General features: G+C 42.7%; 1 protein-coding gene across 1 annotated transcript in view; it reads right to left on the minus strand.

Annotated features, from left to right (window-relative positions):
- The window catches only part of CACNA1C (calcium voltage-gated channel subunit alpha1 C), a 489,781-nt gene that overhangs the window by 32,208 nt on the left and 439,732 nt on the right, over nt 1–17,841 (minus strand). The window contains exon 31 of the mRNA XM_009647934.2: nt 49–81. Within this exon, the coding sequence (XP_009646229.2) occupies nt 49–81 (33 nt within the window). The remainder of the gene's footprint in view (nt 1–48; nt 82–17,841) is intronic.

Consider the following 17,841-nt stretch of genomic DNA (forward strand, 5'->3'; position numbering starts at 1 on the left):
AAAGAGTGTCACAGAAGCTGGGAGGGTGGTCTGTATTTTCGGTCTTACCATAGAGGAAGAGCATTGGGTATGTTCAGCTGGCTTTAAAGAAAGGCAGACAGAAATAAGCTGTAATAAGTCTCCAATCAAGAGCCCTAGTATACTAGGTCTTGGCTAACACAGGAGCAACAAAATGGCAGAAGAGGGCAAAAGGGAGTTTGAAAGAAATGCACAAGAGGCTGGGTTTATTCCCTAGGATGCCCAGGATCAAAGCTGGCCATGGCAGAAGTAAGTACAGCTCCCATCAAATTTGATGTAAGCTGTATCCACTACCACCACATGTGAATTGCACCCAGTATGTCCTGAGTGCTAGACATCCTGGCATCCAGGCAGCGGAGGTACTGATATCATTAAAATGTTTCTTGCATCACTACGATCAAGTTCAGTACGGGGGCTGATTTAGCTCCCCGACTCAGATCCAGGCCACGTCTACACAGGGACCAGCCAGCTTCTGGTGCATCAGTCTGATTTGCAAACCCATAATATCCCAGGGCTAAAGCAACACTTTCTATTTATATATCCCCATTCCCTTACACATAGTTGTGGGTGATACTGTTGTCACTAAGACAATGGGTTGGAACAGTCTAATCAGCTCTTGGCAACCCTACAACACCCACAGCCAGCTGTGGAAAGTGGGTTGGTAAAGCTGGTTAGCTTGCTGTACCTTCATCTACCTCACAGCAAAGCTCCAGGGACCCAATGGATGTGTCCCTGGAGGCCAAGCTGACCTGAGCTCAGCCCTGGTCATGCCTGGAAGAGTCTAGTTGCTGCAAACACCCTGCCTGACATTCCTGGATTAAATTCTGGGTCCATTTCCAATACTGAGAGCAATTCTAAAAAAACCACCCAAGGCTGCAAATACCCTTAGGTGTAAGAAGCAGAAGTGAAAATGAAATAAAACCAGCTTTATCGGGAGTCTTTCAGTTCAATAGTGAGATAATCCTTCAGGCCTAACCTCTACCATATGCCCCATATGCCCAACCTGTCTGTCATTACTTCCTGTGACTACATCAGCAAAGCCGAAACTGATGTATTCCTTCTCCTGTCAGTGGCAGAATTCACCTCTAGTGCCACGGAGGACTCCTGCAGTGCGCTCCTGCTCTCCAAGGACACTGCAGTAACCAAACTGGCATTGTATTACCTAACTAAAAACTGTGGTTTGGATGCACAGCCTAATTGGTGATATAGGCAAATGAGAACAATTAAAAACCCAAGGTACACCTAATCATGTAATGTTTTTTTGGGTTAACTCATTGGTTTGGTAGTGTCAGCTCTCATTGCTTTTATCCTCCTCTTTCACGTGTTTGCTCTTGTGTTTTCTTTGCAGATCACATACAGGCAGAAGTTGGCTTGAATACCAAATAAAGGAGCGGTGCCCATAGAGACATTTCTTACAGATCAGGCATAGATTTTGATTTTGTGTTGCTGGGCAAACATCTCCTTTTCAGCAAAGAGTTTCTCTGTCCCATCCCCCTTCCTCTTCCTAGTTTTACAAATATTTTTTTCTAACAACAGAAGGACCCTTATTCTGCTGGTTGCTGCATTCCTGGTAGAAAGTAGAAAGCTCCTTCCAACTAATTGAAGGAAGCCCAAAAATTTTCAGCATCTTTCAGGACTCTCCATCCTTCCTGCCTGACAGTGTTGGTGCATCTGTGACTGACTGGCTGAAGGAGCCCTGTAAGTTACTGTCAAATATTATACCTTAATTGTCATTTTAATATTGTTAGTATGTCATCAGAAAGTGCAGATAATAATCATGTAACAGAGTAAAAAAAGCTGTGTAAAAGGATATTACTATATAAGGCACTGTTGATATGGGTTGCTCAACTCGAAGGACTTGGCATCGCGTTGAAAAATGAGAAACCAAAGGTTCTGAGTATCTTTGCCACTGCTAAGAAAGCGAAGGAGAGGTTGTCTTACTCCTCTCTTACTGCCTGAGCTAACTGGCCTGTGTTTTAAGGTGGGGTCAAATATCTAGCAAATTATATCACTACCTACTGTAAAGGCTCAAAAGCAGCATGGAAAAGCTTCTGTGAACGCTGGCAGGTGGTATGTGTGCAAGCTGTAGCACTGTGGGCTGAGGTTCCTGATACGCTTGTGCACACGGTGTTTTGTGCAGAGGAAAATCAATGCCCAGCTGTGGGTTACTGAATAAATTTTCTGATATCCACAAATGTTTCAGAGAGAAGCCAAATCCTACCATTGTCCACCTGTGCCAAAAAGTTACCCTATGGACCTGAGCACAGATATTTGAGAACCTGTTACTGGGAATTTCAAGTGTGGCCATTCCTAACTATAAAGCTGAGAGCGTTATTGCAAGATTTTTCTGAGAATCTTCAACCTTGCAAGTGATGTGGGTATGCCAATTTTAGGACAAGGACAGGCACTCGAGAACATAGTCACATCAGTTCACAGGGACGGAGAGACATGGTGATAGGTAGTTGGAATTAAAGCCAGTGTCTAATGCCCATCTGAAGTGGACAGGGTTTAATTTCTGCAAATCTCAGGACAATGTACAAAAGCAAATTCTCATCTATTTAGTGTCTTTGAAGGAGCTTTTGGAGAAGCCACACCACTTAACAGAAGCAGCTTTAGCTGTACTCTGTTTTACTTGCAGTCATCTCTCTCCCTGCATGTGGTCTAACCTGCCAAGGAGCTTCAAGTATTCTACCCTGCTCTTGTCATTTGGGGCACAAGTAGCACGCCCATAACTGAATGAGAAAGGGCAACAACAGTAAGAGCAAGATCGGTCAAGAGATGATGGTCTGCGCAATTTCCGTCACGGAGAAAAGTGACCTGAAGTATAAATCACAAACAGGTCCAGGGGCATATTAAGGGTGATGTAGAAGGGAACCTGCAGGCTAAGAGTGGCAAGAGGAATATCTGAGGCAGGATGCATCTGTGTAAAGACACTCAATGGGGATGAGTGCAATGAAACTGCTCAGGCCATTTCTTCTTCCCTCTCCCCCTTGATGTCACCATACTAAGAAAGGTAAGAGAGGTGCTAAGGAGCAGAAGAGGTCAAGAAACAGAAAAGCAGAAGCTAAAGATTCAGTAGGATAAAGACTGAGGGATCTCTGAAGCATGTCTGAAAAGCTCAGAATATTGTTGCCTGCATATATCTCATTTTAACTATGTGCAGTGTGCACCAGAGCACCAACATTTTAAACAGGCACCTTGCTTGAGCTGCCACTAAACTGTGTGCATCCTTAAAGCCCCTACAGGCATAAAAGTGTAAGGCACCGCTTATGCCCATCATGAATTCAGGATCCCAGATAAGGAGGTCTCTGGGCAAGAAGACATGTTTGTTCAACGGTGAGATACTTGAAATCTCAGAGGCCACAGCACCGAATAAGGTAAGCGACAGTACTGCGTTCCTGCTAATCATACTCCACCTGGGTAGGAGTCTCCTGGACCTCCATACTGACTCACATGTCAAACTTGGTGTCTGATCTTGCCACCAAGTCAAGGAAATAGTTTTTAACGGTTTGTGTTTACGGGTTTCCAAATCCTTATTATAGCATGAATGCTTTGGAAGGTAGGAGAGGATAAAATTTGCACTCCGGGAGAACCAGTTTCAATGTTTCATGGGCAATAGGTAACAGTCAATATCATACAGTGTTTATGCTGTAATGTAACCCATTCTGGAATTCTGAGAAGGGATGACTCGGATCTTCAGAGCTGTAAAGACGGGAGCAAAAACATGAGCAAAAAGACTAAAGACTTTGCACCATCATAGTAGTATCAAAGCCCCTTGAAATATCCATGGCTTAGAATATCTTCTGGATAGATAAAGATTTGGAAGAAAAAAATAAAGTGTGTTAATAAAGAGATTAAAATTAAAGTTTCAGTAGAAAAATCCTGAGAAAAGGCATCAATCCCATCTCATCTTTGTGGAACGCTGGAGATGGAGGACCATGTTGAGAGGTTTGAGTTCCCTGGTGGTTTTTGGCTGGTGTTTCAACAACTATAATGGCTATCCAGAGAAGCAGCACCTAGAAATGCCTGAAGGGGAGCTCCATTAGGTTTGTACAGAATATATTTAATCAATATATCCAAGGAGGCTCCTTGACTGCTGGGTAAGTATGTTTCAGTAGTTGTAGAAGCCTGACTGCCACTGAGATGACGGTACAGATGGCACTCCCTTTACCAGCACTGTTGACGGTAGTAATTTTTTTACACCACAGGACACACTGAAGATGATGAGTTCAGCTCCTTCAGAGGATCCAGTCTTTGCTAGGAAGTCCAAACTGATTTTTTTTCCCAACATTTGAGGAGTAAAATGTCTTTGCTGATAGTTTTTTTTTTTTTTTATTTTCTAACAAGATTTCTTCCATTCATAGGGAGGAATCTCTTTTTACAGGACAGAATACAACCTCTCTGTTGTGGAGAACTTTGGCCTGGCTTGATTTGGGGAACATTTAAGCAGGCGAATGCACAGTGTTATTGTTGCTTTGTTAGTCAGAGTTGTCTCAGTCAATGCAGTGGTACAATGGCAGCCTTCTAATTTTGCCTGGTAGCCCTAGATTTGAAGAGACGAGAGGAAATCTGTGTTTGAGACTTTGGCACCATGATACGATACAGTATCTTCTTTTTCCTTAAGAAAACAAACGGTCAGATGTTTATGTTGCCTTTTGCAACAGGCAATTTATAACAGCATTTCTCCACTGAGAAAAATATGGCTTGTGGATGAAGCTCTTAGGAGACCACTTGCAATAGTTGGTTGTTGGTGATGGATGTCTGCCAAGATGTTTCCTTGATTGCTGTTGACATCTGGAGAATGAAAAGTTACCTGTGAAGATGCCGTATCTGTTGGAAACTTGTCCATTGGTCTGTTAGTCTTCTCCCATGAGGAAGGGGGTGATAGATATTAACTTCTTGCTTTTTTTCCTACTCATTGCAGGAAGGGTGCCTCTGAGAATCCACTCTAGAGTTCACCTGAGGAGGCTGCAGTGCTGTGTAGCTCCTTTGAAGTTCTAGGATATCGGTCTTTTCTAGCTCAAGTTCTTTGTATCTAGATGTCCTCCAAGGGTCCTGCCTACTTTAGCCATACTGCATCTCTGACCTTCCTGGGCACAAAATGAAGGGCAGAAAGAGACATTCCAGGGATATGAACCCATTGTACAAACACAGATAAGATTTTGAGGGGGATTAAGAGCAGTTTAATTACGGGATACCTGATGAGCAACAGTTTTGTTGCTATAGGGAGTGAGAAAGAACTGAAGAGCCGTTTCAGCTGCTTGGCCACTTTCATCTTGACTGGATGTAAAGGGCACAAATAGGGCAACTGCAAGCCAGGAGCACTACTGTTCTGGAGATTTTTTCTTTTATGCATGTGGGTCACACATAAGCTGAGATGGGATCTGCAAGGACATGAGCTTCAAGAAGAACAAGAATTTACCAGGGTATAAGAAAAAAACAGATTTAGCATTCATCAGTGTCATGGAGGGATGATAAAAGAAAAGCCACCAGACCTTTTCTGGTGTATGTGTCAAAAGTCTGAAGTGACCTCAGGAGGCTGCCTGAGTAACGCAAGTCTTTGTGGAGAGCTGGAAAAAGCTGGGGTTTCAAATCAACCTGGCTGCTGGCAGGTAAGAGCCTGCCATTACCCTGGGGAGTTACCACAACCCCCTCCAGAGTCATCTGTCTGCCACTGCTGTGTGTGGTTTTAATCACGAGAACTCTAGAGATAATCTACCTGCCACCAAAGCCTGTGAAGTTATTATAAGCCCAGGCAGAAATGTATCTGGTATTTCTCTGTCAGGGAATACTACTGGATTGCAGATGGCATAATTCTCAATTCCCACAACCTTGCGGTGAAATCAAATTATTAGCAGGAAAAAAATAAAAAATAAGCCAAGCAAGCTGCTCAAAATCTACATTCTTCCATTAAAGGTGTAGTTCTTTGAGAATTTCTGGGGATATTTTGAATAAAATGAGCAAGAATTATTTTGTTTCTACAGAAATATTTTCCATTAGAAAAATGATGATGCTGAAAGTGAAATATTCTGTAGAAACATGTCAATTTTGAAAAAAGCATTTAAGAAATGTAAGATTGAAACCTCACATTTTCTCCTCACACATTTCGAGTTTTCATTTAAATTAGAAATGTTATATAAATATGAAAAAAAAATCAGTCCTAGACTAAACTGTTTTTACTTTACTTAAGCAAATGTTTTGATTTTCCTCAATTATTTCTGTTGCAATGATCTTTTACTGAAAATTTTGCAATTTTAAATTTTTATTCTATTTTAAAACAGAAAAAAATGTTACAATTACAAAGGGCTTTTGCAAAACAAAAAAATCAAGACTTCCTATAACTCTAATCTGGGTGAAACACCAGAGGGGTTTTTTGATAACTTTAATAACTTGAGGTTAGTTTTAGTGCCTGTTAGAAAAGGGTGCCATCTGATAGGAAAAGAGGGACTAAATTTGCTGCCTTTACTGGGGCAAATGGTGAGCACCTTGCTGATTTCCCTGGAAAAAGCCCTGAGTTGTTCCAGTGCCATGTTATGTCCCAATCCTCAGACAGCTCTGCAGAAGAGACTGAAATCTCTTGCACTAGGGAATTAAAATTTTGTTTGGTGCAATAAGGGGAATTAGGAAAAACGACACCTGCAGTGAAAATTGCTATTACATTTCTGCCTGCCCTAAGTCATGTTAGTCAACAGACATAAAGTGCCAGCTCATACAAATGCAATACATAAGCATTTATACTTCATGCAGATGCCACACGATCTCCGATCTCAGGGGAAATATTAGCATATCTGTATGCAACAAAAGCCTGTTTCAAATACAGTTAATAAGGTCAAGGTAACTTTTAAAGCAAATGAGTCCTGCAGCTATCAATTTTTTTCCTCCATTTCCTATGTGTTCTAAGATTTTGAAATTCTAGAGCTTGCTTTTCTAATTAGCTTCAACTATGCAAATCATACCAATTTGAATAGTGTATTAATTAATTTCATATATATATCCATGAAATTGTCAGCCAGTAATCTTATGGTTCCAAGTGCTTAAGGTAAATATAAGGAAAGTCAATTGCTTTAATTTGGTTATGCAGATTGACAATTACTGGACAGTTAATGGAAGAGTCACTTTTTACACAGCTGAAAGCTCTTTTTTTCCACGACATTCAGAAAAGCAGAACAATTGGGTAAAGTATGTCTATGCAAATTATTCTTAATTTTCAGGATGTTTTAATAAACCTTGTCATTAGCTCTGGGTAAATGAAGAGTTCAAGACTTACGGTAATCAAGCCTGGGGGGCTCCTGAGAAACAAGCAGGTATTAAACACTATCAGAGGTGTAGTGCTCAGCTTCAGGTACAAGTACTGGTCTGACTCAGAGAGGCAGGTCCAGATTGCCGGTGTTTTATTATTTGTGTTTTGTGGGACAGGTAGCAAAAAAACCCCCTAGAGCATCTGGATAGGAAGGCTCTGAAGATAAACCGAGCCATGAGAATAAATGCTGAAAGGCTACTTGTGTGCGGGACCTTTTACTTTTGTTTTACAGGTGGAGTGACTTTAAGGATTTTCCAGGTTGAGTATCAGCTGAGGAGAGGTTTTGCTGATTTGAACACCTCTGCCAGAAGCCATGTGTGAGAGAGTGGACTTTTTTCAGTCAACTTGCCATTTCACTTGACCAATTCTTGATCCCCAGGGCAAGGGCTCCCAAAGGAGGTAATCAGGCCATCCCAGCCCAGAGCAGACTGAGGGGGATGACCCTAGGAACAGACCAGACCACTGAGCAATATGGAGAGAGAACAAGTGCGAAAATTTAACGTTCCCAGCTCTCCAGCTTTCCTCAGCAATATCACCATCCATGCCTACAGTTTCCTCATTGCTGTTCCTAAGTAGTCCAATGTGCCTTGCTGCTCTTCCTATGGCAAAGTTAATATGGCTTTTAAACACCAAACCCAGTAGTGCATTTAGCACCGTGCTGAAAATGGAAGTCTTCTTTTCCTCCACCTCTTCAGGAAGATTTATGTTCTCTCTTACATTGGTCATTACTCTCTTTTTTTTTTTACATTGCCTTTGAGGGATGGAGGGAGGGAAATCTCTGGGGCTGGCTTTCTAAAAGGAGCACAGACTGTATCTGGGTTTGACTCATTATGAATGACACTTCTTTTCATATTCAGTTCTCCCATCCCAAACACCCAAATAAACCCATCATCTTGACTTCTTATCTGTAGCAGTGTTGTGAAAGCACTGCTGCTCTGGAGGGCTGCAGGTAGAGAGATGGTCTCTGACATGGCTTGGCCTGCTAAGGTTCTTGTGCGCTAATACCATGCCACTGATTTTGATCTTGAAATGAAATAGGAGAAAGAGACTGTTCAAAGCATTCATACCAGTCTCGGTTACTTTAAATACATGCTGTTGTGTGTGTTGTATAAATTACGGATTTTTCCATTTCTTGTACCATCCCACAGCCTGTCTTGGAAAGGATAATGGCAGCAGAGTTCTTCTCTAAGCTGAATTTCCTGAGCCATAGGTAGGCAGTAGCTTTCCTGGTCTCCAACCCTTTGCAATACTTCATTAGTACTGAGAGGATGAGTAACATCTGGCTTCATCTTCCCTGGAGGCTGATGATTTGAAGGAATTAAGCAAACTCCCAGAAGCATGTCCTCCTTCTGTCATGGCTGTGCTTGTCTTCAGTGCACTGAGCGTTTGGACACTTCTTCAGCTATTTGTCAATGACTTATTAACTACATGACAGGATTCCATGGTGTGGGAAAAGGATAAGGAAGTAGGAAAAATGAGGAACAGATTGAAACTTGGCGCCCTCTGCATATTGGTGTTACTGGGCTTTCTCTGTGCAGCCTCACCTGCCTAGGGCAGAAAGGAGGCTGGAGACCTTTGCACTTTGTCGGGGTCCATCCATGAAGAGGTTTGCTGGGAGCTCGGTGTGAAGGGTTTACTGTGATGTGGTTGGCAGGAGCGCGTGAATCCGGAAGGAAGCTTCAGTAGCATCTTTGCAACTCCCATATAACTGATGGGGAATCACACTGGCAGTGTTAAGGTCAGAAGCAGGCCTGTGATCTGCAGCAAAATACCCACTCCTCAGTATGATAACTCTTCTGGGGACAAATGGAGCCAGATGGAGACTAGATCATGAGCAGGTTTTTCCAGGGAGGAAGGCAGGCAGTCTACCAGCTCAAAGACTCTGCATGCAGTGTTGCCAGGATCCTTCCTTTGGCAAGCCCAAAGGCTTTGGGACAGGGTGAAGATGAATGAGCCATCTTACGGTTTGATGAAAGTGCTGAAAGAAACTACACATGCCATTGAAAACAGGAGAAAACCCGTCCGCCTTTGTTCAAATACAACAGGACTGTAGGTTGGAAGAGACAGTAGATAGAGGTGAACTAGCAGCCCCTGTTACTTTTGGGTAATGACGCTCTCTCTGCTCAAGGGAGGATAGCCAGAGATACCAGCAGCCCAAGGAGAGAGTTTGTTATGGACCATTTTCATCCGAGATTTGTAGCAGTTAGTATTTAATTCCCAGACTGTGTCTTTTAATTGCCTTTTCAATTAGAAAGTTATTTAATGTTGATGCAGAATGTTTCCTAGAATAAAACAACCTACAGAGTCATACTGGATTTCTGTATGTTCATATGGGATACAATAAAGCCCGAGAGCCATTCTAGGACTGGAAATGCCAATCACAGGCATTATCAGAGCATGTTAGAGGCAGTCATATGGAGACTGCCGCTAGCTGTTACAAAGCTACTGAGCAACAGCTTTTTGTTCTACGTTTCTTCCCAAGAATAAATGATTATTGATTTGATGAATTCTTTGGTTAAAAAAAAAATAGTAGGGATAGTTTGGATGGTAAGTAATGCTCACTGTGCACGCTACTATGTTCAAGTCTGGGCAAACAGTTGAGCCTCAAAATCCCTAGCTCTAAATATCAATTTGTATTAGTGCTTTTCTATTGACAAGTGTTTCTTTACTGCTGAAGCATCTTTGTCTTCATGTCTGTTCAGCCTAGGAAAAGATGTCACTTGATCTGGCTTTGGGTGAAGCAGATTATCTCCCCATCTCTCAGACAAGGCTCAGCAGACAGCCCTGCTGACTGGTATCTCTGAGTTCAAAACTGGATTTTGAGAGGACGACAGGGATGTGACCAGCTGGGATATCCCATTACTCTGCAACATTGTCAATTTTACTAGCAATTAGAGTCAGAGCCACACTTTTGGCTATCAATCAGCTGACCATAAGCAGCAATTCAGTCTCCACAGCTAGGTCATCCGGATGCAGCTGGGAATGGGTCCCATTTAGCAGATGTCTAGGAAGATATATAAAGCCGAAGTCATTTTCTTGGCATGTTGTGCCAGACAGTCTCCACAAAGAACAGACCAGTGAGGGAAGGTAAGAGCACTGCCATTTTAAAAAACAGTTGTCTTGTGAGAAATAATAAAAAAAACCCCTTATGTTTGCCCGGCTAGTACATCTGAGAGTACAGGGAGCGGGGCAGGAGCTAAACGAGGGTGCTATATTGACTATATTAGAAAGGGTAAAATTAGTTTATATGTGTTTACCTTTGATTACAAATCTGGCTGTGAGGCCACATTCTCTTGCCTACCAGCAAAACCCCCACAATCAGGTCTTTACTTAATGGGAGTCTCAAAAATTCCTGTTAGTCTGTGCGTCTGGGTTTGCAAACTGATACCCATCACCATGCTGAACGCTGAACTGCTGCTGGGTGTGCCTGGCGCAAAAACCTTCACAATGGGCAACAGCCTTTCCCCTGGACTGATGGTATCTTGGCTGAAGACAGATGGGAAAAATCACTGATACCATGGGTAGAGGGGAATTAACTACTGCCTTGCTGAAAACTACTCCTGGTGCTCCTGGGAATGGGAAACATGATCTCTGTTACCCAAGATTTCAGCAAAATTTGGAGAAAATGGCTGGGGACAAGATGATGATGGAGAACTGAAAGTTAAAGAGGAAAACAAGTAAAATACTTGTGTGTGTTTTCCCTTCTTCTGTCACCTTCATTGCTTTCATTGCAACTGGCAGTGCAATCTGGAACCAGTTAGCAGATCTCTAAATATGTATAATAGTAAGAGGGTGCACGCAATGAGGTCTTGGAGGACTGATGTCAAAAGCTCTTGTAATTTGGATAAAGAACAGAAGCTTTTACGGCAAAACTGAATGAGCGAAATACAGGGGATTGTGCACCCTTTATTACTGCAATCTGTGTGTGGAGAACAGCAACACTGGAAAATTCCTTGGGCATTCTAAACAAAGTAGGTCTTAGAAAAAGGAGAATTAAATGCCAGAAAAATCTTTCATTGCTTCAAGGAATTGCCTTAGATGACAGAACTAGCTGGATTTGAACTCACCCGAGCATCTTTTTGACCATCTAACTTGGAGTGCTTGGGGAGCTACCATTAATTAACATTCATATATTAAGAGATGATCTAAGGAATCAGAGATTTTCTATGGACTCATAAACATACAATCTCTACTAGAGTTCAGGGAAAGTTAAAAGAAATGTTTGCTAAGCAAAAGGAATGATTTATCCTGGCTAGCAAGCCAATGGAAAATATAACCAGCTTAGGGTAGTTCTAATTTTTTTTATTATTTTTTCTTTTGAGCATTTTAACTAGCTTTGTGGAAACATATTGGCACTAAAAGGAAAATGAAATAGAACTGTATTATATCACAAATGTTGATGCCAGAATATTGTAGCCTTTTTTTTTAAAGTGATGTGATAGAAAAATGACAAGAAAAATTAAATACTGGTCAGAAAATCTGGACGCAGCTTTTTAAAGAACTCTTTGTACTCGAATGTATTTGCCACACAGTTGTTCTACCATCAAACCAACACAGGACAAGGCCTGTGGTACTTTGTGTTCTTACTATTAGCTATTATTGTTACTGTAACAATCATTTATGGTGAAATAAGAAATCAGGACTCCTTCCCTAAAAGCCTTAAAACTCAACAAGGTTTTGGGTATGAGAAAACCTGCAGTAATTAAAAGCACGATCCACTCACTGCAGTAAATGAGATGCTGTGCCCCACCATTTTGAAGAGAGCTCTAAGCATTTTCACTCAGAAGGACTGCAGACAGGTCTGTGCATCAAGTCTTACAGCTATAGGGCTGTCTAACTTTCTTTTTACTGCTTTTACAATTAGTGTCTAAGAATGAGTTCTCCTGGATTCTTTATTTTCAGTTTCTTGTATTTTAGTTAACTAGCATGTGTGTGGTTATATTTATCCAGTATGACAAATTTATTTTTATGCTGCTCTTAAATCTCCCCTGCATTAAAATATGTTCTGATTATTCCATGCACCTGGAATAATGTCAGAAGCCAAGTAGTTCTGTGGAAATCACAATATTGAGGTAAATCCTCAAAAATGGGTACCATGGAGAGTCTTTCAAAGTGGTTTTGCCATGGAAACTATGTGTTTTCTTCTTATGGTGCTGATATTGCTAGTCATCAGTAACAGCTCTACTCAGGTAAACTGAGGAAAGAGTCATTTGCATTTACTATCCCCTTTTCTGCAAAAAATACATACACTTTTTTTCTGTTTGCCCATATTTCACACAGACTTCCTTACAGAAAAAATTTGTGCAGTTACAAAAATCACCTCTTTGAATGGGCAAATCACATTATGAACTCTGGAAATGCACTCAGAATACCAACATTTTTAAGCCAAAAGGAAAAAAAAAAAAGAGACCCCATCTTCACAACAAAAATATACATCAATAAAAACAAAATAACCCCGTTCAAACATGGTTGTGGTCAGATAGTCTTACCATACTTCTTTCTCACCAACAGAGGGTGAAAAACATGCACTAGAGTTATTGATTAAGCATGGGAGGTGATCAAATTCAAATCAATCTAAGCCTAATTTGGGGAAGAGTTGAAGGCAGCTCTCCTGCTATTCACCAAAGGCAAGATAAAGCACTTGTTTACTAGCATTTGCCCCTGCTACAGCTCACAACCATGCTTCAACGTGGCTTCCTACACAAAGAAGCTGAGGCCACCACAGTGTGTTACCTGGATTATACTAGCAATAAAACCTCCACCAGATATTAAAAAAAGCAAACTAAATCCACCCCCCACATCAATTTTATCAGTAGTTTTTTTTTTTCCAAAAAGAAAACAAGTCATATATACATACATATACACGCACACAGGGATAGCTCAGGACTACATACAACTTCTAGGATGGCAGCAGTAAGGGTATGACAACACAAGATGTCAAAAGAAGCCACTGTGCTTCTCCAGCCCTTTGCTACGTAATTTGGAGGCCTCTGCTACCCAGACGGCATTTGAGAAAGAAAGAGAGAGAGAAGGAGAGAGGGAGGGAGATGTTTTCTGCCTCTTCCGGAAGGTTTGGGTAAATGAACTTGCAAGTTCTAGGAACTGCAAAGATTTGTGTTCAGTGGCAGCTGATGGCCAAAATCTGAGCAGCAAAGGGCATGGAAGCGGAGAGAACCAGACAGGCAGAGACAGAAAGACAGACAGACGCAGCGACAGAGATGAATGCCAGTCCCAACTGAGGTGCAGGCTAGATGTATGTCGTCCTTCCACCGATCCTTGCTCCCATTGCGGGGGGGTGTGTGTATAGGACTGTGCTGCAGGGGCTGACCGCTCCAGCCCTTGCACAGGCAAAACACCCTGGGGGGCAGTTCTGCCTGAATAAGGACGGCAGGATTTAAGCCACTGGTTCTCTGCCTTCAGACACATTGATTGAGGGTGAAAATGACCTCGTGAGGTTTAGTGTGGCTGGAGACAAGGGAGAGGAAAGCAAGGGAGAAAAGGAAGAAAGGCAGGGGGTGGGTTAAAAGGGAGAAGTGCAGGAGAAGGTGAGAGGGAGACTTGAGTATAAGCTGTCAGGTATTCCAAAGAATGGGAGCAGGAGCCCATGACAAATCATATGAAGCCTCTTGACACCAAAAGCAAGATGACTGTAAGGAAAAGGCCCCATGCGCCTGGTTTAAGCCTGAGCTGCTTTACTTCAGAAATAAAAAAGGCTAAAGGAGAAGTCACTGCACATGTCTCCAAGTATTCTTGCGAGCTGAATGCTCTGGCATCTCTCTGGCCTTACTGCACCAGCACTTGAGAATCGACCAGGCTGCAACCCTCTGCTGACTTCCTATCAGAATTTGGAAAACTTTTCAGAAATGCAAGATATAAAGTACTCAGCTCTCCTGAATATCTGACAGACAAAAACCAAACCACTGCCCAGCAGGCCTGGGCACAACAGACCTGACCAACATTTTCTAGGGGAAGGAATACAGCAAGATAGGTTTTGGGTTTCTCTAACGTTCTTCATAGGGGTGCTACTTCCGGAAGCACCCAGGTCCTACATCTCCCAGATGCCACCATGGATCACATCACACACGACATTTTACATTCCTGTTTTCTCCTCCTGTCACCTCTCCCATTAAAAAAAACACCAACCCTCAGACCAGCCACAACGCTCACTCTTAGGAAAACATGTACTGCTACAACAGGAGGGCAACTTACACAAGGAAATATTCCATTATTTCACAAAAGTCACCAATTCCCTATCCCTGACGTTTCTCTTCTCACACAGCCCCCTGGCTCGTCACGTCTGCTGTATCACATAGCGTGCCTGTCATGGGTCCCTTCACCTCCTCCTCTGTACTTCCCTCAGCATTCACAGACACACTCAGACAGGCGAGTATGGGCACTGAGTAGAACAGGTGGGATGGACACCAGTCCAGGTGGTTTTTCTCAGTCATCCTCATGCGCCCCCAGACACAGCTGACGAACAGAGGTACCCACACATGCAGACACGCTCAGAGGCACCAGCAGAAGCCCTCAGCGACAGGCTCACAGGTCGGGGCAAACCCTCCCTCCCCGACATCCTTTCAAGACAGAATCAAACACACAACATCCCCACTGTACCTACTCCAGTGCTCTAGAGACATGCATGCTCCCACCTGAACATGCCTCTTTAACTCTCGCACATCTGCCCGCTGTGAGCTGCCCACTGCAGCTGGATGGGCCGACCTCTCGGCTGGCCACAGGGACTCACCCAGCTCAGTGGGCACTGCTATGAGCATCGCTTTGGTGGCAAATGAAGACTCAGCCACAGTGGATCTTTGGTCTGACGCCAGCAGGGGAAAGGGTGAAGGAAAAAGGACCCTATGGACCAGAGGTGTGTCGGCTTTTCACCCCGACTGAGAAGAAGGACATTACGTTAGCAGCTTTCTCAGTGACTCAGGGTCTGCTCTTTTTCTTTCATCACTTTGGGCACTGCAGCACAGAGCACAAAACTTGATTTCCCCCTTTGATACAGCACAACAAATAGAAATGAGCAAATTTTCTTTGCCTGGAGGAGGGGACAGCAGGCTGTCAGTCAGCTTCACAGCACTCAACTCCAGGCTGTGTCTGCTGATGTGGAAAGGAAGGAAATGCAAGCCTGTGCCCAGAGCTACTTCTGGGATGACACATTCCAAATTCACTGGCTTTTATTCAACTCCTATAACATTTTCTTTCCTATTATTATTATAATAGTAATAATTTTTACCACCTTAATGTTTTCTTCCAAAGAACTTAAAGTGTTTTGTAAACACCAGTGACAATGCTTTCTCAATATAGGGAATAACAGCAATCTCCAATTTACTGATGAGGAGACTGAGGTATAGGAATCTAGTCAAAGTCCAAGGAATAAAACCCACAGAACCTGCTTCCCAGGCCCCATATGTTACATGATCTTTCATCTTATTCCCCAAAAGTCATTCTTGGTTTTAGCACTTAAAGCGCGTTGACACAAGCTGGTGTGGTCTCTGCCTCGGAAACTCTTTTTTTAATAGCACATTAAAAAGTCCTCCCCTCCCTCTTTAATTACTTAAGAAGTGGCTTTAGAGTGGCCCAAAATACAATCACTGAATATTTCCAGAAAATTTTGAAAAAAATCTTCATTTTGCGGCTAGGAATTTAGTTGTGTAATGCTTACTGAGAAGCAAAGCTCCAAAAATGCATCTTGAAAGTAAGGCAATTTAAAAGTGAATTTGGCAGAAACCGTGCCATTCTCTGAAGTTTTCAAACCCACCAGATTTTAACCTGCCCTGTGCCCTTTGCACTTACTCCGTTGTGTGAGATGCATCACCGTGTGTCTGTAAAGCTGGTTGGGAGGACCTGGGAGAGGTTCCCAGGTTGCAGTTAGCTAGTGGGCCTAATGTGACGCAACTGGACTTATCACTTGACTTATCTCCACACTATGGAGGTGTTTTAAGTGGAGGCTTTCTAAAGGACTCAGAAATGCTGAAGGCATCCTGGTGGCCTACCTCATGAGTACATGCCTTCTCACTATTTTTGAATGCACAGCCATGCTAACAAAAATACGCTGAGCTTGACATGCAAGTGAACACTCACCCACAGGCATGCAGATGAACATGCCTGCATACAGGAAGCTCAGATATAAACACCCACCCATACGCAGATCAAACTTGCACAGTAAGATAGCCACATTGGCTCAGAAAACATGTTCAAAGACTCAGACACAACAACCCACGTGTCTCCACCAGCAACCATTCACAACACAAATACGTATGAAATACGTATGCTTGCATACACTCTCTCTTTCCTCCACATATGGATTCGTGTCTGCACACTCTTCCATGGATTTGTAGCCCATACACCGGCATCCAAACACATTCAGGAACATATATTGCAACCAATGGAGTGCACACACAAAGACCCACCCATGCACACTCACATATATCTTAACGAAGGTTTTGGTCTGGGAAATTCCTTTTCAAAAAACAAAAATAATTGTCAAACGGAAAAAACAGTGCATGGGGAACTGCACAAACAGATGCAAGCGCATACCTACAGGCACACTGTGGAGCTGGCCGGTCAGGGTTCCCACCGCAACTACAGCTATTGCAGCTCAGCACCTGCTGGGTGTGCCTCCCCTGAGTGCAAACATCTGGTGAACCTCACAGAGATTTCAGACTTACACATCTATGCCACATACCCAACTGAGCTGTTCCAGGTTTCTCTATCTTACCTAACTGACCACAATGAAAACTGCCCCTTAGCTCCAAGAGCAGCACCTTCCAAGACCCTACCACAAACGTTCTTCAGCTTCTAAGGATTTGGGCAGAAACATCTTACCTGCACCTGACCAGGCTAAATATCTCCAATTAGTGGAGTTTATTGGTGGTTTAGGGTTTATTTTTTCTTTCTTTTTCAGACTCTGGGTCTGTTGGAACAAGACAAGACAGTGTACAGAAACACAAGGCAGGGTTTGCTCAAACCCACAAACAGCAAGAAAACAACAAGCTCCTGTGGAGAAGGGGAGAATTGTATCTGATAAAACTGCCTCACACTGCTTGGGAAGGTGACAACTGTCCGTCTGAGATGGGCTGCTACTTCCAAAGCCCATCTGCTACAGATGTAACATATCAAGTGCTGCTAGCAGGAAGGGAATCCGACAGGACAAACCAACATACAAACATTCTCTTATTCAATAAGGGTTATAAGTGCAAAGGGATTTCAGAACATTTCAGAACAAACTCCATCCATAGCTGCTGCTCATTTATCAGTGCATCAAAAGATTGTGCAAGTTTTTAGTAACAAACATTAGAAACTAGTTGCAAAGGACTTGCCTAGATAAAAAGAGAAGATTTAAACATGCCAGGTAACAAAAAGACGTGTGCAGAAATCTGTAAAAACTGTATAGAAGGAAAGGATTCTTTAGAGGAAACAGAGGGACCATCATGAAATGCTGTTCATAACCCTAACTAAAAGAGTCAGGGCCACTCCTGCTGCCTCCTCAACTAAGACAGGTGATGGCTGTTGGGACA

The sequence above is a fragment of the Egretta garzetta genome, unplaced genomic scaffold, assembly GCF_000687185.1.
Source record: "Egretta garzetta isolate BGI_Z169 unplaced genomic scaffold, ASM68718v1 scaffold511, whole genome shotgun sequence".
NCBI classification, from domain to species: domain Eukaryota; kingdom Metazoa; phylum Chordata; class Aves; order Pelecaniformes; family Ardeidae; genus Egretta; species Egretta garzetta.